This window comes from Protomyctophum bolini (assembly GCF_963924005.1).
Source record: "Protomyctophum bolini genome assembly, chromosome: 3".
Taxonomy (NCBI): Eukaryota; Metazoa; Chordata; class Actinopteri; order Myctophiformes; family Myctophidae; genus Protomyctophum; species Protomyctophum bolini.
In genome coordinates this window covers 7,036,958-7,062,007 of record NC_137864.1, presented here as the reverse complement: position 1 = coordinate 7,062,007, position 25,050 = coordinate 7,036,958, and the positions used below count along the sequence as shown (strand labels likewise).

The 25,050-nt window shown below is 44.6% G+C and overlaps 1 protein-coding gene across 2 annotated transcripts in view; it reads left to right on the top strand.

Annotated features, from left to right (window-relative positions):
- Positions 1-25,050, top strand: part of LOC308313128 (uncharacterized protein) — a 35,188-nt gene that overhangs the window by 629 nt on the left and 9,509 nt on the right. For both annotated transcript variants that reach the window (XR_013963850.1, XM_080760048.1), the window contains exons 2-5: positions 5,266-5,442; positions 12,704-12,893; positions 18,274-18,347; positions 21,914-22,042. Coding sequence is in view for 1 of the 2 variants with exons in the window: in XM_080760048.1 (XP_080616174.1) it covers positions 5,266-5,442; positions 12,704-12,893; positions 18,274-18,347; positions 21,914-22,042 (570 nt within the window). In the remaining variant the exon portion in view is untranslated. The remainder of the gene's footprint in view (positions 1-5,265; positions 5,443-12,703; positions 12,894-18,273; positions 18,348-21,913; positions 22,043-25,050) is intronic.

Sequence of the window (25,050 nt, the reverse complement as noted above, 5' to 3'; positions counted from 1 at the left end):
ATGTCAGTCTATAACCACTTTAACACATTTTGGACTGAGGTCGATTAAAAAAAAAAGGCTTCTAAATCCTAACATTTTTCCGAAAAACCCATGTTTCTATGTCAGTGGTGCTCAACCTTTTTCATGTCAAGGACCCCCAGAATTATCTCCATTGGGCCACGGACCCCCATCTCAAAATATGTAGTTGAAGGGACCCCCCCCAGAAGCAAATATTTTTGTTAAAAATGTTCGCTCTGAAATATATATTCAATGATTTGCGCCACATTTTCACGAAAAATAGCATCTTTTGTCTTTTGGGAGTCGCTGGTACAAAATATTTTCGGATGAGGGTCCGCAGCCAAATACATTTCAATTTTGGGGGTCCTTGACGAGAACATGTGCGAGACTGAGAACCACTGCTTTGGACATTGAAGATGTTGCGGTGTAGAACACGTCACAACACTGGCTGGTATCCAGTAGGAACATCTAGTAACTAGTAACTAGTAACTCCAGCAGTAACCTCAAACTCACCAGCGTGGCTCAGCTGGCATACAGAATCCAGCTGCCTTTGTGTTGTGTGAGTATTGACATTTTGTTAACCCATTTTGAGCTGAGGACGATTCTACAAAATGCCTTCTAATTCCTGACAGTTTTCTGAAAAACCCTATGTTTCTGTGTCAGTCGTTTTCAAACATCTTCATGTCAAAGACCCCCAAAACTAGATGTATTTGGCCGTCGACCCCCATCTGAAAATATGTTGTTCCAGATACCCCTCAGAAGCAAAGATTTGAGTTAAAAACTCGCTCTGAAAGAATATATATTCAAAGATTTCAGGCACATTTTCATGAATTAAAAAAAATAGCAGACCTACAAGCTCATAGCGTGCCACATTTTCAATAGCTAAAGTATAACATAATGCTTAAAACACCAACAGCGGTTCCCACCCAAAATGGGTTAATGTTTGCAACAATGATAGATAAGGATGGCACTGTCATTTTGCCTTTGCGACTTCACAATTTATAGTCTCGAAAACAAACAACGATGATTTACTATTCTGTGCCTGTCGGGTTGTGACTCGGGCGGGGCTGAGTTGGCTCAAGAGAACGTCGCAACGTTCGACACGGCAACTCGCTCTCCTTAGCTTCGCTCAGTGGTGTCTCTCGTGGCTCAAGATCGCTTGAGACGGCGCCCCCTCCGTTGCGGTTTAAAACTATCGGTCGAAAGTCCCTCCCTTCGTGGGGCAAATAAACTGTGGCTGTGACATATGAAGCCTGGATTGTTGAGGTTGGTCACAGCGTTCAAAGGAAGTGCATGGAAGTGTTTTGTTTGGTTGTAATATTTGGCTGTTATATTTTATATGCATTGATTGATTTTCACTTGTATACAAGATATGAAGATACATCATATTAACAGAAGTCAGTGGATGGATACCCTTTTCTGAGTGGAGTTCATAATTTGTGCCTTTTGTTCCAGTGAATGGAAATCTTAATGCTACAATTCTGGACAACGGCATGCTATCAATTTAGCATGAAGGTCGTTTCCCGTTTCAGAATACCAATCCTCGTCCTCCAATGCGCCATTGTCATCTCCCCCTTGTCAAGTGCGAGCCTGGCCTAATTGCCCAACGTCATTGTCTGACCTCATTAACCCATTCTGACCTGAGATCAGATTCATACGAGGTTTCCACTGGACACACACTGGTCTGATTAACCCATTCTGACCTGAGATCAGATTCTAAAAATGTCAGTTGTTCTTCGATTCTTCAAAAATAGCAGACCTACAAGCTTGTAGATCTGCTATTTTTCAATAGCTAAAGCATGTCATGATGCTAACACCAAAATGGGTTCCCGTTCAGAATGGGTTAACTGGTTGAATGCCGCCAATGGTCTAGCATAGACTGCCGTAGAGTTACCATTGAACAGCCACTGCACCAACCGCTGAGTTGCTCGTCATGAAAATGACTCTTTGAAACGGTGTAATCGCTAGTTGTAGTGTATAGAGAAGTATTGCACAGCGGCGATCACAACAATAGCCTGCTCGGGCGCACGGCTTGTTCCTCCGGCAAATTCGCCTATGTAAACAATGGGACTCAATTTCCCAGAACCCTTTGCATGCCGGCGCGACGGGCCTTTTTGCGATGGCGTCATCAAAACGCGTCTCATATCCCATTCTGTCCGGTGGTTTGCCCGTATGACTCAAAACTGATTAAAAACGTGGATTAAACAATGAAAACATAACTCGGGCAACTCACAAATCGCAGGGAAAGTGTTCTACAATTAATGAACTTGGGCAACTCGTTAATAGAGGTCAAAGTGTTCATGGTTTCGTGGCTGAATAGAATCAAATCAAGGGATTTGATGTGGAGACGTCGGTCATCCTTAGCTACTATTACATTGTCATTTTCCATTATTCCGGGATCTCACTAGGTGGGGGACATGTTGTTGCTGCATTTGCTCCCAGTTCAGCTGCACAAGAGTGCATTATTAGGGAGGTCAGATGCTTGATGTTGGGGCGATATAGGCCTGCGTCGCATTTGGCGTTCCATTTCATTCCAAAAGTTTGTTTGACAGGGTCGAGGTCAGGGCTCTGTGTGCAGGCCAGTCACGCTCTTCCGCACTGAACTCAACGAACCAAACCGGAAACAACTGCATACAATGCTCAGTGAACTCAGCCACAATGGTTTAAATACAGTTTGGCTGGCTACCATCCAAGAGTGGCCCGGTTGAACTGGCCTACTCTGGATGTGTGTCAGTGAGTGAGTCATGGGTGAACAACACTTGGACCCGCGTTTCTGTTATGCTGAGGTTATAAGGAAACACGATCCCTGTAAACTTTCCCGTACATCCCCGGTGTTTCTGTCCTCCTTAAGGGCTCTGGATTTGGATAAACAAATCTCAGATGCATCTCATTTTGCAGGGTAACGGATACGTCCCTGGCACACTCTCAGAGACCTGCCTTTTTGGGAACCTTCGACGGGTCATATTTCTACCGACGTGAGACGGCCCATTGTTACTCTCCCTTTTGAGTACTGAGTGTGCGAGTTATGTGTGTGTCTGGCCGGGCTATTCTTACCCGATAACCCAAGGCAATTGCGGCAGACTAGACTGCATGAAGGGGTGAATGGTGTGTGTGCGCAAGACGGAGAGAGAATGAGGTTGAGCGCGTCGTGCAGACAAAGACTGTCTCTCTCTCTCTCTCTCTCTCTGCAGTCTAGGCCAAGCATTGCTGTGTTGTTACATAAAGGGCTTGGTTTTTGTAGTTTGTCGTGTTGCGGCCATGCCACCGAACAAACAAAAATAACATTTTACAATGGAAAAACGGTTGACACTTTCATTATATAAGGGGGGGGGGGGGGGGTTGTTTGTCTGGTGGCTCACAGCTGTCTGGGGGTCGATGCACGGTGGGCCTCAGGACCCACAACGCTATACTACTGACCACTGACGAGGAGAGGTTTCACTTCAACTGTCGTTTCCTTTTTTCCCCCTCCTTTCTTTCTTCTTCTTCCATCCAATACAAGTCCGACCCACTTTTTGTCAGCCGAACTCTTTGCCTTTTGGTGACGTGTTCATTCGTTCCTTTCACTATAGCAGCGGAGCTGTGCACGCTGTATTATTTATGATTTAATTATTCATGGCTTTGTGCATGTGAGGCTGCAAGTCAGTAAAGCATTTGTAATGGCTGGCGTTTGTGTTTTAAGGGCGGACGGGTGGTTGTGAATTATACCTTCCTGACATTTCAACCGGACTGTACATGCTGCCAATATTTGCTTCCAAAACGTAAAAGCTGAGCTGCTGGTGTCATGGTGGGCTTCAGGGACACCCAGGGTTCTTTGGAGGGGTTCTAAATGGACCCTTACACGTCTATAACTCTGACAGTGTACAAATAGAAACGGGTTGGTTTGGTTCCATTCGTGCACCACCAAGTAAAGATGGGTCCTTGTCTGAAATGTAAAAGTTTGAGAACCACTGGTCTAGACATCCTTTTGTATAACACTGTAAAGTATTCAATCAATCAATCAATCAACCAAACAATCAAAAGTTAGTGATAGCCTACTTAGACTATAGTCTTGTCGGACAGACAGACAGACATGCATGCCTGCAGAGATTCGGCACATGTATAGATAGATTTGTCACTGCAATGACATTTTCCAATTTTCAACCACCAGATTAATGCTATAATCATATTACTTCTGGATAGCTGTTTGCTATTCAGGCGTGAAATTAATCAACCTTGTTCACCACTGTGAAATAGCAAATGAAGTGATGTTGATTTACCTTTTTTGAGCATAAAGAAGTATCAATAATAAATGTGGGAACATTGAGATTTGTATTTAGAGTTGCATTTTAGGCTTTAACCACTTAAAGCCCATAGCAGATCGACAAGCTCACATCATGTCTATAGTGTGACGTGTTGTGAACTTGTCGAGAAAACAGAAAATACACTAGCGTAGAGCCCTGAGGGAGTCCGGTATCCATATGGCATTTAAGTACTTAAAATTCCCAAATCTGAAATTCACGAGTTATTAATTTCCACTAGACTTCCATCCCAAGATTAGATGTCAGCAGATAAAATAAACCCTGAACATCGCTGGTTCTACAGTAAAAACGGTTATTTAAGTTATGTAAGACCTCTGCTTGTAAAATGTGTCAACACTCCATTTCTGTACATTGAAAATATTGTGTAAAGAGATATTAGATAACAAACAAGTATGTAGGACAGAGAGGCTTATTGTCGGTACAGATTTTTTTGCTCAAATCTAAAATGTTTTATTTAGGCATGTAACGATATGTCATATATTGATACATATCGATATTATATCCCGACGATATGTATCGATTTATAAAAAATATATATCGATTTTCCAAAAAAAACAAAAGGTCGTTATTGATGCTCATTAATACATCAAGGAAGGCAATTATGTTTCTGCACTGTCAAATAGGTCTACATCTATCCTAAGATGCCATCAAAGAAAAGAAGGAATGTTAACTCGAGCTAGGTTTAAACATGAAAGCATGTTTACAGTTGTTGCACAGAAATTAAGTAATTTGACATAAAATGTAATTAATGCTTGTTGTAATTGTGAAAAAAAGCTTGGGGGGAAGATAAATCATTAAAAAATCACACCCGTGTGAACTGAGTGGTGCAACTCCCCTCTCTCTCCCCCCCCCCCCCCCCCCCCCCTCCTCTCTCTCTCTCTCTCTCTCTCTCATTAGCAGGCAACAGCACTAATACTATCTATCCCTATTAGTTTTAATGGGTTGATCCATCATTGTGTTCTTTTTGCAGAGGTAGAGGCGGAGCCGGCCAAGCGTCCGGGGGAGCGTCCGCAGAAGCGCCGCTGTTTCTGGGAGTACCGGCGTGCCCGAGAGTCTGCGGCCAAGAAGAAGCTGGGCGGAGGAGAGGTGCGCTGGTCGCTGTCGTGGAGCTCCAGCACGCTACCGAGCACACTGTATCGCAGGGAGGGTGAGCATATACCGATGGTCACTGTGAAAAAGGCCAGCTCAAATATACTCAAGTACTGAGCTGAGGTCATGCTGACCTCCTCAATTAAGAACTGTTGGCTGGCAGAGGGCAAATTGACCGTAGCCTATCACTGCTGTAGTCTCAATTAGTGAGCACCTGTATCCACCCTGCAATCTGCACAGCACACAGTTTTCCAAGCCTAGTTTTCTGCTCATTCTGTACAGACCACAGCAGCGTGTGTGTGTGCGTCTCCTTGTTGTGAGTACTGATTTCTTTATGTGCTGCACCTGAGCTGCATCGCAATGACTACATAATCCAGCAATCAGGGTGGGAAACTATATAGCCCCGAGTCAGATCACATTTTAACCCATTTTGACCTGAAAAAATGTCTTCTAAATCCTTAAAGTTTTCTGAAAAACCTATGTTTCTATATGGTACTCAACCTTTTTCATGTCAAGGAACCCCAGAATTATCTGTATTTGGCTGCCGACCCACATCTGAAAATATGTTGTTCCATGAGGGACCTCCCCCCAGAAGCAAAGATTTGAGTTAAAAACGTTCGCTCTGAAAGAATATATATATATCGCCGCATCGTGGCTATGAGTGTGTGGCCTTTTTCTTATTTTTCTATGTTTACCGCCCAAGGCCATTAGCACCTCACCAACACTGGTGTGCGCCCTTCTCCCTGTTTTTTTTATTTTGAACATTTTGCCCTTTAATTAATGACACTATAGAGCTTTTGTGCTGGTTCTGGACAGCCGGCTATCCGACGGACTCGACACCGGACACTGAACTCCCTGTGGGGGTGTGGAACGCGTGTGTCAAATTTGAAGTCGGTGGGGCGAACGGTTCTCAAGTTACGTGGATTACAGAAGTACACACGTATGTATGTACGTATGTAAGTATGTATGTATGTACGTGCAGAGACTTGGTGCATTTATAGATAGATGCCTAAAATAGGGGACGTAGAAAGTAGCCTGGGGTCCACCTACTGTATATGCTTTCTATGGCATAGGCAGCTCCCAGGCAGGATCCACCGGGAGAATGTAGACACAGCTGCGTGACATGAGACTAATTAATTAGAGCGACAGAGAGAGGGTTGTGTGTGTGTGTGTGTGTGTGTGTGTGCGTCAATTTAACAAAGGTGCAGACGATCAGAAATCAGCAGAGATGAAAACTGGAAATGAAAACGTCTGTGTTTCCGAGGCTAGGTAGAAAAGGGGCAAAGCCCAAGAACATTTTGGTCACGAAGACTTTATTTCATTTATTGCTCTCTGATGAATTAAGTTTTGTGTTTGGGTTAGGATTAAAAGTAATACATAGATATCACAGTCACACCCAGCCTTTAGCCAATTATAATCAAATGCACTGCCAGGGTCGGATTGATAATCAATATTGTACCAAGAACGCCGGTATGTGTGCCATGGTGCACCGGGCACACACAATGATCCAACGAGGTAAAAACAAACATCAGCTGTCATAGTGTATTGTGTGATGCGCAATGTTGCTCTTTCTTCGACCCGCACCAGAGTTATTAATAGGTTGAAGAACTGACCAGCTTCACCGCATCTATTTTCAAAACCACCTGACCCGACCCGCAACTGTCATTAAAGACAAACAGTTCAACTGGAGGGGCTAAGAGAAGGAATAAATAAATACGAGGAGAGTGAGGAAGAGCGAATGAAACGAGATACCATAATATACAGACCCATGCACATACTGCATATTCTATCCTTTTATTAGAAGGCAAAACCACATTATCTTATCACGTTGTTAACCAATAGAAACTGGGAAAGCATCTGTGTCATTTTAGATTTAACCACTTTATAATTTTGGCTATTCAAAACTAGCAGATATACAAAGCCAGTGGATCTGCTATTTTTGAAAAATGAACATTTTTGTGTGAACGTTTTTAACTCAAATCTTTGCTTCTGCGGGTCCCTGGAAGAAATATTCGGAGATGGCCACACGCATAATATGTATGTGGCCGCCGACCTCTCAAATTATTGAAATATCTGACTGAATTATGTTATATATCTAACTGAATTATGTTATCAGTAAGACGCCTGAGGGCGAGAAGTGACCTCGCCCTAAAGGGCAAGGTCGCGTGCACACATCCGCTTCGTTGACGGAAGACTTTGGCATGGGGGATCAGATCAACATGGAATGAATTCTGTACTGGCCATATATGGAGCATGTCTTGAGTGTACAGAGTTTGATGAGGACAGATCAATATATGTCAGAACAGGTCAGCTCCATACAGTACATGGAGTTCTAAGGGTGGTAGCGGGGACATTCTCTTGAGTGTCCAGGGTTTGATGAGGGAGGGCCCAGTTAGGGCCGTGCCTTAATTTTCGGGCCTGTTGAGAACCGGCTGCCGGGCGCGACTGCACTAATAACTTTGGGGCGGGCCCGTCTAGAGTTTGAATGGACAGGTATAAGTCAAAAGGGAGACATCGAGGAGGAAGGATGGATGGGAAGGGATCAACATATGGAATGTCATATGACATATATCCATATGGAGATCTATGTGTTTGAGGTTTGAGGTCAGATGAAGAGTTGCTGGTCAATATTGACGACATCAGGGATCTCCATATATGGTATGCTTAACTGCAACAGCAGGTCGTAACTATGCGACCTGCTGTTGCAGCTCACAGAGATAATGGGGACATTTTTGGGAATATGACAACAAATTTGGACAGTCACACAGGTGCTCACAAATACCATGTTTTGGGGATTTTGCAACCTGGTGATGCACTCGCAGGTCAGCTGTTTTCGCACACGTCGCAGCCACTTGAAACTGTGTGTGTGTGTGTGTGTGTGTGTGTGTGTGTGTGTGTGTGTGTGGTAGAAGTTGGGAGAGAGATTGATAAAAACAACGATTCTTCTAAGATAGCAGACCTACAAGCTCGTAGCGCGCCAATAGCTAAAGTATAACATAATGCTTATAGTTAAAACACCAAAAGGGGTTCCCGCCCAGAACGGGTTAATTGTCGATTTTTATCGAATTAATCGATTTGTTGCCTTAATCATGTGTCTTGCGTAGTGCCGTTGTAACCACCCGTATTCACTCGCATAATCGCAGTCCGTGTTTTTTCCTTTTCGTATGTGAACGTGTCTGTTATTTGATCGAAGCTGTGACTCCGTCTCCAAGACAACTTTCTCCCAAGGGAGACAAATAAAGACAACCTTGAACCTCGAACCTCTCGAGTGTATCTGCCAGAACTAGCATCGCAAGCTACAGTATATGCATCATTTTTTTGGAAGTCCTTGACATGAAAAAGTTTGAGCAGCACTGATATAGCAACATACGTTTTTCTGAAAACTGTTGTGATTTAGAAGACATTTGTAGAATCTGCCTCAGGTCTTAGGCAGCCTTAAAGGACCACTTCACCACTTTTCAACCTATCTTCATATAATAGGTCCTCAGTAATAATCATGAAAAAATTGCGCAATTCTTTTCTACTCGGTCCGTGTCTCATAGGAGGGATGTGGGCAGTTCAGAAACCGTCTTCCAGTGACATCATCGATGGGGAATACAAGCTAATAGAAACTGCAGGCTTTCTAGTCCTGAAAAGTTGCAATGCGAAAATGGAAGCCATCGTTCTCACGATAAAGAAAATCTAAACATTTTTGTAAAAAAAATCTTGTTTTAAAAAAAAATCTGCCTAATCATGATGTCACTGGAAGACAGTTTCTAAACTGCCCACAGCTCTCCTATGAGACACAGACTGAGTAGAACAAAATCGTGCCATTTTATCATGATTATTAGTTAGGACCTATTATATGAAGATAGGTTGAAAAGTGGTGAAGTGGTCCTTTAATACATTTGCACTCTCCATAACACTCCAGAGTCCAGACCCAAACTGCGGCTGTTCCATTCAGTTACTTTCTCTCTCTGAGGGGCGATTCACACCATGGTCCCGGGTGCGCACTCGGGGCCCACTTGGCAGATGTTGTGGTAGTGTGAATGATGCGTACCGTTCCCGGGAGCGGATCGCCCAACCGTCCCCAGGACCGCATGGGGGGGGGGGGGTCTCTGGACCGTTGAAGTGTGTACAGATACGGATCGTTCCAATGTGAATGCATGCGTACCTAAAGAAGGAAGTGGAATGCTTTTTTTAAAAGAACGTGACATAATCTCTAGTCGACGAGCCAAGCGTCAAAAAAAAAACCACACAGCCGCTGCGCGACGCGTAACACCAGCGCATTTCTCAACGCCTCTGGAACGAATCTGCGTATATGCGCAGCACCGCAGTACATGCTGATCTTATTCTGCAGACTATACGTGGCTCTTGGGCTTTGCTTGGCATAGTTTCCAAAGTAAAACAAAAATAATAATAATGCTAAAGTAGGAACCATGGGGCACGGTGGCACAGTTGGTAGTGCTGTCGCCTCACAGCTAGAAGGTCCTGGGTTCGATTCCCACTGGGGACACTGTGGGCACTGGCGGCGTGTTCCCTCCTCCGCGTCATCAGTGCCCATACCCGAGGTGGGGGTTGGCGATAGGGCCTTTCTGTGTGGAGTTTGCATGTTCTCCCCGTGTCCCCTAGGGTAGATACCCTCACAAAAACATGCCGTAATCCTGGTCTCTAAAACTACCTCCCCCTGGCCAGCCGGGGCGCCTGATGGAGGGGAAAGGAACTGGTCGGAATAACGTGTCCCTTCCACGCGCTACGTCCGGCCAGGGAAATTCCCCTCTGTCAGGTGAAAAGAAGCAGCTTGGACTCCTCATGCATAGAAGGAGGCATGAGGTCAGTCCGCTGCCCCCCCAGGTTGGCAGAGGAAGTGTAGCGCCCAGGATTACATTAGATAATTGGCACTGGGTGAAAAAGAAAACTGGGTTACAAAATCGTGGGATAAAAATTATAAAAATAAAGTAGGAACCATAGCAAACACGACACTGGAGCACAGAACTGACTGACACAGTGAATAGCAGGCAGGCTGACAGTGAAGTAGTATGACGGCACAAAGAGCCAAAGAGGCAATGCAATGCAGTGTGTCTGGATTTATTTGAGACAATGTCGCAGAGTTGATGGTCAGTGTACCCGGGTGCTGCTGTTGGGCAATGTGAATCATGGCCATCGGGGACCAGGCAACCGTATTCGGAAACGGTTCCGTCAGTTCAGTCCGTCTCAGTGTGAATGGCCTATCTCTCTCTCTCTCTCTCTCTCTCTCTCTCTCTCTCTCTCTCTCTCTCTCTCTCTCTCTCACACACTTTCTCTCTCTCACACTCTCGCACTCTCTCTCTCTCATTTTGCTTGGACTCTGACTAGCAAAGCTGAACTCTTGAATTTGAATCAAAATGCACAGGATCAGTGGTTCTCAAAAGTGTCGTCCGGGACACTCAGCGTTCCTTGATAGGGTTCCAAATGGACCCATACAGGTCTGTAGAGAGTGTAACAAACGGAACCAAAATGCACCCTCGCGGTTCCATTTGAACACTTTCAGAGTTATGGGGGAATGAAAGTCAACTTGTTTTAGAGCCAAGTGAGTGCACCGGATCATCCTGGCCAGTTTGACAAGTAGCTGAGGGAAGACTTGTTGCTGCAACGCTTCATGCTGCAACAGGCAAAGTGAGTTTAGCATTGTTTAATGTTGTTTAATGCAATCAGATATGACTTTTCTGTGTGGATGTATGGGCTGTCAAGGCCAGAAAGTAGTTTTTTTGCCACTCAGTAGGCGTTCCTGCATAACTTCCTGGTTTGATGATGATGTCACGCGCATATACGCTCTATTCTGGGCATCTCATAATGGGGCGAACGTTCAATTCAATTATTTGGAGGGTTAGGCCCACTGACTTTGCAATATCCTCACAGCCCTCTAGTGTTTCACCGGCCCACAAGTGGGGAATTAGGATGACCTAAAATGTATGAGGGATGCGGGCTGTGGAAACGTGCACTAGCACTGTTGTCATGACAGCGGGATTTCCACATTGAGAAACATCTCCTCCTGTAACTTCACACATCACTGTCTTCTTGTCAATCAGTTGTCATGTCACAGAGGCGCACACACGCACGCACGCACGCACGCACGCACGCACGCACACACGCACGCACACACGCACGCACGCACGCACGCACACACACACACACACACATGCTCGAATCTCAATAGCTGTCAGCTTCACATCAGTCGGTGAAGTACTCACTACGCACATGTGTCTGTGTGTGTGTGTGTGTGTGACGTGTGCGCCCGCACATGTGAGCGAGCGAGAGTGAGTGAGCGAGAGAGATTCAGACAGACACTGAAAGAGGCTGGGCGTGCGTGCGTGCGCTTGTGTGTGTGTGTGTGTGTGTGTGTGTGTGTGTGCGTGCGTGCGCTTGTGTGTGTGTGTGTGTGTGTGTGTGTGTGTGTGTGTGTGTGTGTGTGTGTGTGTGACAGTGTGCGTAGCCTACATGTGAGCGAGCGAGAGAGAGAGAGAGAGAGAGAGAGTGACAGACAGATACTGAAACAGACTTGTGTGCGCATGTGTGTGTGTGATCAAACCTATTAAGTCTCACTTTGTTTATAAATCCACCAATAAGAGCAGCTATGAGCTATCCCAGCCTATCCGCACACATCATTCACTGGAGCAGTGGAACTGGAACCCCTTGTAGGATGCTTTAACATTACCCAAGGGATATTTGTACCACATTTCATACTTTTATGAGATTCTTTAGTTGTCTTTTAAGTCAATCGACAACACTGCAGGCAGCCATTAACATTATTTTCAATAACACTAACAGATTCCTTCTAGGATGTCTTTTAGGTTGACCCAAGGGACATATGTGCCAAATGATGTGCTTCTATGAGATTCTATAGGCCTTTTGAGTCAATCATCAACACTGTAGGTGGCCATTTTCAATTTTGTCAATAATTCTTCACTTTCTGTTAAAGATTTATTTTGGGCACCCCTTCTAGGATGTTTTAGGATGACCCAAGGGGACATCTGTACCAAATGTCATGCTTGTATCCGCCACGTAACGATTTGGCCATTTTTTGACTGTATTATCCCCTACTTTAATCCATTAATACGTTAGCTATTCAAAAATAGTAGACATACAAGCTTAAAGCACGTCACGTCGTGCCGCACCACATGACCGCAAGTTTGTACATCTGCTATTTTCGAAAACCTCTGGAAAATATCGAAAACATTTGGAAAATGTTGAATAATTTGAAGACAGATCGACATACATTCAAACCTTGCTGTAGTGTAAACCTTGCTGTAAACCTCTTGTCCTTGCTGTAAACCTTGCTGTAAACCCCTTGTCCTCTCCAGGAAAGAAGGGGCGGCGCAAAGCCCGCAAGACGGACGCTAGTGACCTGACGCCCAACCCCCAGAAACTCCACAACATCGGCGAGCAGCTACAGAAGCTCAACGCCGCCATCGACGGCATGGGCCCGGTCAACGACCTGCCCGCCGTGGCCCGCGCCCGCTCCCGCAAGGAGAAGAACAAACTGGCATCCAGGTACGCTAGCCTATATGCTGCTCTATTAGCTCACTGGCATTAGCGGGCACCTGAGAGCTTTTATGTTTGTTTATTTTATAAACCAAATACATTTTTGACATTGAAAGCCTAATTTTGGGCATAAAAGAAGTTGAACGTAAATTGATTTACCGGTAAAGTATGGCAAAGTGATTTACCGCGCATGTTCCAATGTTGTTTGCCAATTTAACATCAAGGTGCTAACAATGTTTAGATGCCCACTAGACCTGTATTCGTTTCTATCGCTTGTGTAGGTTCATCTGTGGCCTGGAGTACTTGCTGTTGATTAGAAAGTAGCCTTTTCATTAACAACTTAAAAACTACACACGCACTTACCGGTATTTGACGGTCTCTGTTTTGCGCTACACCAAATATATTTTGCCGGAAGAATTGCTGCCCTACAAGCTCACCACACGTCGCAATGCTTGTGAAGTAATGCTCACGGTGTGAGCTTGTACATCTAATATTTTTGCTGAATTTATGTTCTAGAATAGGGATGCGAGGGTTCATTGTGTTGCCATTGGTTAACTCGCAATTAATTCATCCGTTTTTCAAGTACCTAAATGCAAAACCAAAATCAAAACTGTTTTAATACCTGTTAAGTAATACATTGTGTATTATAGATATATTTGACCCAGTGGTGTTGTTCCTTTAGATATACGGCAAATAAATACAAAATGACAATATCCCTAATTAGGGATGTCCGGATAAAAAATGGGGATTGAGATTGAGTATTGATAATGAAGTCTAAAGATGATTCTGATCCTTTCTATAGACCTTTTCCTCATTTTGACAACTTAAATATTCCAAACGGGTCCCAAGTTGTTGCAGTGTTGGTGAATATCAGTCGCCGACAGCTAATAAACTGGGACCCAAACTGTTCCCTAGCAACGCAATTCCACTGACGCGGTCTACATTTTACTGCATTGCGCTTCATCTATTAGCTGTTAAATAAACAGACATTATAAGCTCAACCTGCAGCAGACCCTGACACAGAAAGTTAATATTATGTTTACTGTTTTTTTTAGCAGCATCTAAAATGTCTGCATTGTGGAGATGTTTTTAGGGTATTTCATTCCAGACAAATTCAACCTCGACCTAATTCCGCGTGTCGATTAGAACTCTATATGCAAATTGCAAAACAATGAAGTCTACCGTTGCATCGGCGGAATAGCTGCAGAACTTTCACCAGAACTATACCACAAGACAGCAATGTCTTGAGATATTTCAGATCATGTAGCATGTCAGATACACAAAGCAGTCCAGCAGCCTAATCTCTATCACTAAAAATGTTTTAGCCTTATGAGCATTTTGTGAATGGAAATGTGTGACATCAGTACTGAACTATCTACTATATAATGCGCCACGTCTCTGCGTGCATACGTGTGTGCGTACATGTGTGTACGGTTGTAATGCACGTAACCCGAGAACCGTTTGACCCACCGACTTCACATTCGACACAAACGTTCCACACCCGCACAGGGAGTGCAGTGTCAGGTATCAAGTCGGTCGGACCCACGGTTCTACGGAAACCACCACAAAAGGCTCTGGTCAGGCTCTGCCAGTGGGCCTAATGAGGCCAACTCCTTTCACCTGGTCAGGCTCTGCCAGTGGGCCTAATGAGGCCAACTCCTTTCACCTGGTCAGGCTCTGCCAGTGGGCCTAATGAGGCCAACTCCTTTCACCTGGTCAGGCTCTGCCAGTGGGCCTAATGAGGCCAACTCCTTTCACCTGGTCAGGCTCTGCCAGTGGGCCTAATGAGGCCAACTCCTTTCACCTGGTCAGGCTCTGCCAGTGGGCCTAATGAGGCCAACTCCTTTCACCTGAGCAAGTCTCTGCCAGTGGGCCTAATGAGGCCAACTCCTTTCACCTGGTCAGGCTCTGCCAGTGGGCCTAATGAGGCCAACTCCTTTCACCTGGTCAGGCTCTGCCAGTGGGCCTAATGAGGCCAACTCCTTTCACCTGGTCAGGCTCTGCCAGTGGGCCTAATGAGGCCAACTCCTTTCACCTGGGCCAGGCTCTGCCAGTGGGCCTAATGAGGCCAACTCCTTTCACCTGGGCAAGTCTCTGCCAGTGGGCCTAATGAGGCCAACTCCTTTCACCTGGTCAGGCTCTGCCAGTGGGCCTAATGAGGCCAACTCCTTTCACCTGGTCAGGCTCTGCCAGTGGGCCTAATGAGGCCAACTCCTTTCACCTGGGCCAGGCTCTGCCAGTGGGCCTAATGAGCCCAACTCCTTTCACCTGGTCAGGCTCTGCCAGTGGGCCTAATGAGGCCAACTCCTTTCACCTGGTCAGGCTCTGCCAGTGGGCCTAATGAGGCCAACTCCTTTCACCTGTGCAATTTCCAGCCTCTGCCTCAGCCAATTTCCATGTGGGACACTAGTTGGCTCACAGTTAAAACGGGTGCTAAAAGACAACGTATATCATTAGGTTCCCAATTAAGTTGCATCGTTCCCAAGTTGCGACGGGCACGTACAGGTCTAGTTCCTTTAATGTACATGGTGCAGCTATATAAAGTTGTGTTTGAGACTACTATTAGACAGAATGTATAAACAGCAACAGAGTATAACACTCAGTCCAAAAGGGATAGCACCAACATGAGTCCTTGCGGTCTTGTTTCTATTTAGGCCCTATGCAATCAATTAATAGACATGACATGAACAATAACAACAGAAATCAATATCATCATAGGTAAAAAATATATATAATCTGTGACAACACGGTTAAAAAATAAAAACACTATATACAATGAGGGGGAAAAGGAAAAGGGGGGATTTCCTGCAAGTGATTTTTTTGAGGGAGAGGGTGTGGTGGCGAAAATGCATATAAACACTATATGGTACTGATAAATGTAGGGTCAGGGCATGCGACGGTGCTGTAGAAGGAGAATTTACCCATATTTGTTTTGAAAATGGGTGGTACATGATTGTTGTTCTCGCTCCCTCTAGTATCGTGGCTGTGGGTGTTTTTTAGGTAGTTAGTCAGTCAGGTATGAGGGCATTGTTGCATCTACAATTTTGAAGGTCAAGCCCATTTTCAATTGCTTATAACTGTCTGAGCCAGTTTAGACTGGAGAAATTGGTTGTGTTGAGAGGTGTCTGCCTGCAGGGTCCCAGGCAGAGAAGTATAGTCAAATTAGTTTGTTTTGGGAGGTCTGAAGCTTATAGTCTTAAGTAACATTGGGATGCTGGAGAACCAGGAGGTGAAAGCATATAGTCAAAGGAGGGCTGGAAAGTCAGGCTTTGGGGCCAAGGCCCTACAGTTATGTAATTATGAAGTTATGTTGTTGTGAAGCAGTATTCATATTTATGAGTTCTTGGGTATGTTTATAATGCATTATAGACATGGTATGCATGGCAAGTGTTACCGATACTTTTGTACTTTATACTTAACCCGTTTTGGGGCGGGAACCCCTTTTGTTGTTTTAAAGCATTATGTTATACTTTAGCTATTGAAATAGCAGATCTACAAGCTCATAGCGCGCTACGGGCCTGTAGGTCTGCTATTTTTGAAAAATCGTGAAAATGTGCCTCGAATCTTTGAATATATATATTATTAAAGAGTGAACATTTTAACTCAAATCTTTGCTTCTGGGGAGGTCCCTGGAACAACATATTTTCAGATGGGGGTGGGGGGGCGCATATTACATATAATTTTTGGGGTCCTTGACATGAAATATTGAGAACCACTGATATAGAAATATGAGATTTAAATTTCGACGTCAGGCCTAAATGGGTGAAGTACATTTTGAATCCACCACTGTACTGTATAGGTTGTGGTGGTGGTGGTGGTGGTGGTGGGGAAGGATGAAAGGTGGAGGAGGAGACAGCAGAGTAGAGGAGTCATGTAAAGTTCAACTGTAAACGGAAGCAGCAGATGACAGGACATGTTGTTAGCAGAGGAAAAGAGGGAGAGAGAGAGAGAGAGAGAGAGAGAGAGGCGATGATCTTCAAACAGACAAATATAGCAATGTCATAACTTGGCTTTTGGCTCATTGCCAACAGTACAGACAGAGAGAGAGAGGGGTGGGTGAAAAAACGATTCTGGCTGCCTTTCAAGTACTGTACAGTACAGTACAGTACAAGCATCATGTTTCCTCCGGCATGCATGTAGTACTTTTTTTTTTCTTTTTTTTCCTCTATTCCTAACACTGTTGTCTAATTACAACCCGGTCTCACCCTAACATGGTGAAATAGCACGGATTGGCAATTCTGTACATACAATACTATAGTGACCTCCGTCGAGGTCAACGCTACAATATGCAGGATTTTGGGGTTACAAATGATATCCATTGGAGAGTCTCCCCCTGTTCTTTTTAACCCAAGCTGTGATTATTTCCCTTGACATTACTTGGAAACCTTTTTTGCATAATACTGTGACATGCCAAATATACGGATTAATTATGAATCCATTGTATTATATATAGGATTATACATTTGGAGTTTATAATTCTATATCATAGGCAGATATACAAACTCATAGCGTGTCACTCCATGCCGTGCGATGAGCTTGTGGATCTGCTGTTGTTTTTTTTTTTTATAAAAAAAAATGGACCCCTCCTGAATTGTATTGGTGAAGCCCCCCCCCCCCCCCCCCCCCCCCCCCCCCCCCTTAAAGAAAAGAGCCGGCCTGGTGTTGATAATGGGAGAGTAGAGGAGGAGGAGGAGGCTTTGGACTCACTCACCCCTCCAGCTTTGGGAAGACATCTTCCATTCATGGCTCTCCAAGAGCCCTCGCAGCGGGAGCCATCTGTCTCAATAACGCAGAGCCATGTGGAGACCACAGACAGTGGGAACGGTGCAGGGGGATTTCCTCTGCCTCTGTTCAACTACACACACACTGAGAGATGTTCTCTTCTCCTCGACTCACCTGCACGTGTGTGTGTGTGTGTGTGTGTGTGTGTGTTACAGTGTGTGTGTGTGTGTGTGTGTGTGTGTGTGTGTGTGTGTGTGTGTGTGTGTGTGTGTGTGTGCGTGCGTGTGCGTGTGTGTGTGTGTGTGTGTGTGTGTGTGTGTGTGCGCGTGAGTGCGTGTGTACATAGCTGCAACACCTAAAGTGACCAGTGGACACACACACACACACACACACACACACACACACACACACACACACACACACACACACACACACACACACACACACACACACACACACAGAGAGAGAGGGGCCAGGGAGGAGTACAGTACAGTACCACTCACTTCAGACTGGTCTTGTTTTGGTTTATTTGATGTATTACCATGTTTTTGTAATTGCTTACTGTAAATCGCTCTGGATTAAGAGCGTCTGCTAAATGCCTAAATTGTCAATTGTTAAATTTTGTGTGTGCGTGTGCGTGTGTGTGTGTGTGTGTGTGTGTTCCCAGGGCCTGTCGTCTGAAGAAGAAGGCACAGCACGAAGCCAACAAGATCAAACTTTGGGGGCTCAACCAGGAATATGGTCAGTATTAATGTATACAACCAAACCCTGTCTCTCTCTCTCTCTCTCTCTCTCTCTCTCTCTCTCTCTCTCTCTCTCTCTCTCTCTCTCTCTCTCTCTCTCTCCCAGTCATGGTTGGTGAGGGTATCGTGTCATTTGTTTCAAATTAAAGCTATTCTGCGACTCACTGCCCTCAACCCTTAAGGTGGCCGTACACTTGTGCTATTCTCGGGCATAAATTATCGTCTAGTGTGAGCGTATAAAAGATCCAATCGTAATCTCCTCTCCCCCTCTCCTCTCCACTCCCTCTGGGCCGAGAATCCTTGGGTGCGCTGCGCCCGAGTTTTAAAACCGTGTAGTGTGTGCTGCATAAAATAGTCGGATAAAATAATCGGGCCCGATTATCCTGTAGTGTGTGGTGCTATCAGATTTCAGATTGAAAGAAAATCGGCTATGTGTAAAGGCCACCTTTTAGTCCGCAAATTCAACCTTAAAGGACAACTTTCGTTTTTTTCAACCAAGGTTGTTATGAGACAAAGTAAAAGATGAGTGTTATTATTTTTCATTTGCTGCTTTCTTTCATTTTAGGGATTTTAGCTGTTTTTGACAGGGGGGCATTCGAGCATGGGGCTAAATATGTATTTCTTTACAAAAAAAGATCTATAAAAAAATGTTTTTTTTATTTTTTACTATAGTCCTACTAGACCCCAAGAAATTACATCTGGCCACAGAAGATCACAGGATCTATTGACTGTGAAGGTAGCCTACTGGGGGGAAGCCCCACTGTGTGTCATAGGCTCAATATAGTTTGTCACATTCAGTAGATCCCATGATCTTTTGTGGCCAAATGTAATTTCTTGGGGTCTAGTAGGACTATAGTAAAGAATAAAAAAAAGATATCGCTATAACATTTTGTAAAGAAATACATATTTAGCCCCGTGCTCGAATGCCCCCGCCCCCCTGTCAAAAACAGCTAAAATCCCTAAAACGAAAGAAAGCAGCAAATGAAAAAAAAGACATAGAAACATAGCTTTTTCAGAAAACTGTCAGGATGTAGAAGACATGTTTAGAATCTCAGGTCAAAATGGGTTAAAAAAACAAAAATAAAATAAGCTTTTTATTTGCATTTGGGGGTGTCATCCACACGCAAACCCGTTTTCGGCCCATAAAAACTCCTGCCACAGTGTAAATTTTTAAAAAACTGTTTATGTGTCTCCGTGTGTGGACAAGACAAACAGAGTTTTGGGCTGGCTACTTCACTTTAGCTATGTTAACTTGTCGTGCAGTGGACGGAGACATTGCTGTAAACGGGGCAGTGTAGACGCAGAGAAAATGCTCTGTTTATTAAAAAGAATACCCGTTTACGTGTGCGAAGCCTTAAAATATGGAGATAAGAGGTCTCTGCCCCGACAAACGTTATGATAACCCACACACACACAACAATTGCACGGCACACCACCAAACCTGGCCGGCCCTCCATCCCTCCCTCCCTCCTACTCCCACCATTCCTTTTCGGTAAGCTAGCTTCTTATAATTCAAACTCTGGCCACTTCCTTTGTCCTCTTTCCCCGGGAGTTCAACGTTCCAAACATTCCAGTGCTTTTTTGGGGCTGGCATTCCGTTGTGAAGGTTTTTTTTTTTTTTTTTTACAGTTTTGGCTCCCTATAGTGTTCCTCCTCAGCGGTTCTCCTCGCTTGGCAGAGGGCCAAGATTCACATGCCTATAACCTCACGAACCCCCCCCCCCCCCTTTCCTTCCCCACTTCCTCTTTTTCCTCTTTCTCGCCTGTTCCTTCCTTCCTTACTTCAACTCCCATGACGGCTCTTTTTTTCCTTCAACTGCCGCCTCTCTCTCTCTCTCTCTCTCTCTCTCTCTCTCCCTCCCACTCTCTATCTCACCTCCTCTCTCTCTCTCTCTCTCTTGCCCTCTTTTGCTCTTTTGTCCGTTTTCATTTCCGTAATTTGTGTGAAATAAAACTGTGAATACATATGGTGTTTATGGCTATAGCAGCAAAACTCGACGGGTGAACTTCTCCAAAAAAGCCAGGACTTTGGCTGCGTTCCAGTTCCGGGAAAGCCTGACCTCAATTACACTGACGGCGTGGTGTGTGTGTGTGTGTGTGTGTGTGTGTGTGTGTGTGTGTGTGTGTGTGTGTGTGTGTGTGCGCGAGGGAGAGAGAGAGAGAGAGAGAATGGGTTAGTTAGACGACGGGCATGAAGTGCAAAGTAGGAGTGAGTCTCACACAACCTTTTCTCCCTCCTAGTGAGACGAGTCAAGGGTAAAAGCGGATTTAAAAAATCCATAATAGAATCATTGAGACAGACAGAAAAGGGTGCCAGGGGGGTCACATGATCTGGGCGAGGGAGGAGCTTGCGTCGAGGAGCAAGCGCTGTGCCAGTGTGTGTGTGTGTGTGTGTGTGCGCCAGCGTGCATTATTATCAGCAGCAACAAGAGGAGACATGACCTTTTCTGTCTGTCTATATGCCAGTGGCGTTCCCAACCTACGGGCCGTGGGCGGGGCCCACTGGTGCATTGTGGGAAACGCTAAGATGTTATAGTAGTAGAGTATAGACAATGTAACAAAATCAATGTGTTTTTTCTTTGGGCCGTTGCCAAATACATATCGTCCTTGGCACGAAAACGTCTGAGAACTACTGATTGTAGCATTTTCGGCCTATTCGGTTTTAACTTAGCTATTGAGAAATAGCAGATCTACAAGCTGACCTACAAGTTCAGACCTACAACCTACAACTTGTAGGTCTGCTGTTTTTGAAAAATCGTGAAAATGTGCTTCAAATCTTTGAATATATATTATTACAGAGTGAACATTTTAACTGAAATCTTTGCTTCTGGGGAGGTCCCAGCTTGAACAACATATTTTCAGATGGGGGGGGGGGGGCATATTACATATAATTTTTGGGGGTCTTTGACATGAAATATTAAGCACCACTGATACAGAAACAGAAGGCCAGGCCTAAATGGGTTAATGGGTGAACACTTATTATTTTCTTCGTACTGCTACAGTACGCACTATACGAGACAAACTGGAATGCCAAACATGTAGGTTTCATTAACCCATTTTGGACTGAGGTCGATTAAAAAAAAAGGCTTCTAAATCCTAACATTTTTCTGAAAAACCCATGTTTCTATGTCAGTGTTGCTCAACCTTTTTCATGTCAAGGACCCCCAGAATCATCTCTATTGGGCCACGGACCCCCATCTCAAAATATGTAGTTCCAGGGACCCCCCCAGAAGCAAAGATTTTAGTTAGAAATGTTCGCTCTGAAATATATATTCAATGATTTGCACCAGTGCACCTACAAGCTCGTAGCGCGCCACTCGGTGGCGCGCTACGAGCTTGTAGGTCTGCTATTTTTCAATAGCTAAATTATAACATAATGTTTCGAACCGTTTATTTGTCTAAAGCAGGATTTATTTGTCCTCCCCTTCCATCCGCCCACCTCTTCCCGGGTGCTTCTGCATGTTCTTTATTCCTATGCTAACAGTACTATAGTATTGCGCCAGCCGATTGAGAATTAAATACAGAACAACACAAAAAACATACTTGCTGTCGCTGTCGCACACAGAGAACCTGCTGGGGGCGCTGCTGCGGATCAAGGAGGTGATTCGACGGCGGGTGGAGAGCAGCGAAGAAGAGGACACGGACGAGCGAGGGATGACCCAGCGCCTGGAGGACATCCTCAAAGACTCTAGTGGTGAGACCCAGTCACTGCACCCACATGTCTAGTATGAGTCTAGTGGATGCGTTTGGTTAAAATTAACCAAAGGCATCATTTGTTCTTCTTTGAGTGGTGCAACCACTCCAAGGAACAGCAATGTCCGTGTTCACCTATACCTATATGTTCACCTATGTGTCGTTAACCTACCTATACAGTATGTAACTATGAGCGCCAGTATGACTATGAGTACCAGTAGGGGCAGAGAGGGGAGTTGCACCACTCAGTTCACACGGGTGTGATTTTTACACAAATAATCCGAGTTTTAGCAGATGCATGTGCTTGTCTGCACTCGCTGCTTCTACTTTGCTCTCTTCTTTATCCACGATTTGCACGAAGTGGGGCCACGCAACGAGAGTTGCCATGGTTACTTTAACCTTCTTATACTGTATATATCATTTGCTTTTGAGCTTTGCTTTCACCTCGCTGAGGTTGTCGGGATCCGTGATATAAAGTATAGAATTGCCACGCCGGTATGTTTTCATTCAAATCAGCCCCCGGTCCTGAGTTGCCTTGCATGGTATACGCATTTGCACTGCTGATCCTAAACCAGCATATATATATCATCACACAAGTGACACAGCCGCTCACATGTCACTGCAACACTAACCTGATCCTGGGTCAGCCTAAAATTAACACACGTTAAACAGAACGGAATCAGTTTGTTGCGCTTTTTTCCTCCGCAGCGCAGCAGAGCGCATATACAGTATACAGTTGATTTTAGTTTTAGTCATAGTCCCTTCAATAGTTTTAGTCACATCTTAGTCACCTGGAATGTTTTGATGTTAGTCTAGTTTTAGTCGACTACATATCATAAGATTTTAGTCGACTAAATCTACAGTTGATTCGACTAAAATGTATTTCGGCGGGGCCTCGATGCCGTCGTAATTTCACTTGCTGAAAATAGCAGATCTACAAGCTCACAACGTGTCGCAGCGCAACGCATTGTGAGCTTGTGTAGATCTGCTATTTTCAGCATGCAACCGCAAGTGTAAAATGACTTATACTGGATCTCTTGTCCACTATAGTCCCTTCCTAACATTTTAGTCTAGTTTTTATTTGTTGACGAAATTGTCAGTATATTTAGTCTTCGTTTTAGTCATCATAGCTTAGTTTTCATTTAGTTTCCATTTAGCTTTCGTCAGCGGAAAAAGGTAGTCGACGAACAATTTTCGTCTTAGTTTTAGTCGACGAAAACAACGCTGGTAGTGTTCAGAGTTTGTCGATCGGCTATTTTTCAGCAAAAGCTTTCCCAGAAACAGAAAAGACCCTAGTTTAGAGTTGAAATATGTTTATGCCTGATTAGCCGATTTCTTAAATAGATATTATGTAAGGGATAATATCTGTCTAGAGGTGGTCATTGTCGGGAGATAATTCACCGACAGGGAGGTTTAACCACCGAGGCGAAGCCTCCAGCTGCCAGCTGCAGCACTGTCGGAAAACAAGGAAGTGAGTTGATCAAATGGAATCCATTTTCGGGGTACTAGCTTCGTCTATCTTCTCGCTCAAATGTTTTCAAAAAGATTTTTGAGAGCAATGTTTAGCTGTAAATGACATTGTGTGTCACCAGTGTGTGTGTGTGTGTGTGTGTGTTTACATGGCTGTCATGTTGGAAACAGCAGTAAATCAAGCGGGGCGCAGCTGGTGCTCAGAGGGCTTGATTAGGCAGAGGTCTGTTATACAGCGGAGCCGTCATTATCATGAGATAACTCGCCGCTGAATTAAGCGATTGGCCAATCAGAATCAAGCATTCAACCAAGCCATGTTATAAGCACCGATAATTACCGGTAGGTCTGCTATTTTTGCCACGGTGCCATATAGTATTTTTTTATTAGCCTAAAACATTGTCTATATACACACATGCATTCATGAATCCACTTGCTGACCGGCTGTTAGTATTGAGCAATCTTATGGCAGGCAAAAATGTCATTTTTTTTGTATTTTGTCCAAAACTAATGCTTGGAATGGATTCAGAATCATCAAAACCCCCTAGTTTGACACGTCACAGTTTGACATTTTTGCCTGCCATATAGGTTGTTAATGGTATAGGGCCACAAGAAACCCCTATAAAAAAATGACCCAATACGTTCAGCCGGTGGATTCACGAATTATATCTATATAGACAATATTTTAGGCCGATAAAAAAGACTATATATACCAAAATTTCCCACCCGTCCACCTCCTCGGCTGCCTGGACTATCAGGAAAAGATCAGGGAAGCGTGAAGATTTGGAATGGCACACCTAGTCCGTGGTGAGGACAGTGAGGCAAGCGCGTCGACGCCTGTACCACCTCCAGGCAAGCTGAGGAAATCCAAGGCGCCTGAGAAGGTCCTGACATCTCTCTACAAAGCCCGGAGCATGTTGTTCTGTAGTACGTGGTGTGGGAGAAGAGCTCTTCCCATGCAGGACCTATATACGTGTGCTGCCTGCGGAACCACAGGGAGCTCCCTCTCGTCTCCCGCCCCCCTGCAGGACAGCATACGAGAGCAGGTCAAAGAGAATTATATGAAGGACAAACATCAGCCTATAGTAACGGTACTGTATTGGATGGGAAGCTCTGGGGATGTCTCACAGTGTATACTGCCCCGAGGCTCGAGGCTCGGAAAGAGCTTTTCCTGCAGCTGTCGGAGCCCTGAATGAGAACCAATTTTTGCTTTTTTTGAGGAAATAGAGAAACAACTGTAAATATTGAATCAGGACCAAGAGCTGTAGTCTCTCCAGAAAAGCTAATTTACCCGGGAAATTGGGTCATCGTGATACATTGACACTATATATAGGCCTGCTGCCTGTCTGCCTAACACACACGTGCATGCACGGATGCACTTTTACACATACAGTCACACACATATGCATATGTGTCATATCTAGAAGTAGCACCCATACACACAGCACCTTCAAGAACCTTGAATTAGTGTTATTGTTGTTATTGCTGCTACAATGTTGGGAGGACACAAAACCAACAAATTTTACTGTGCACTGCATAAAA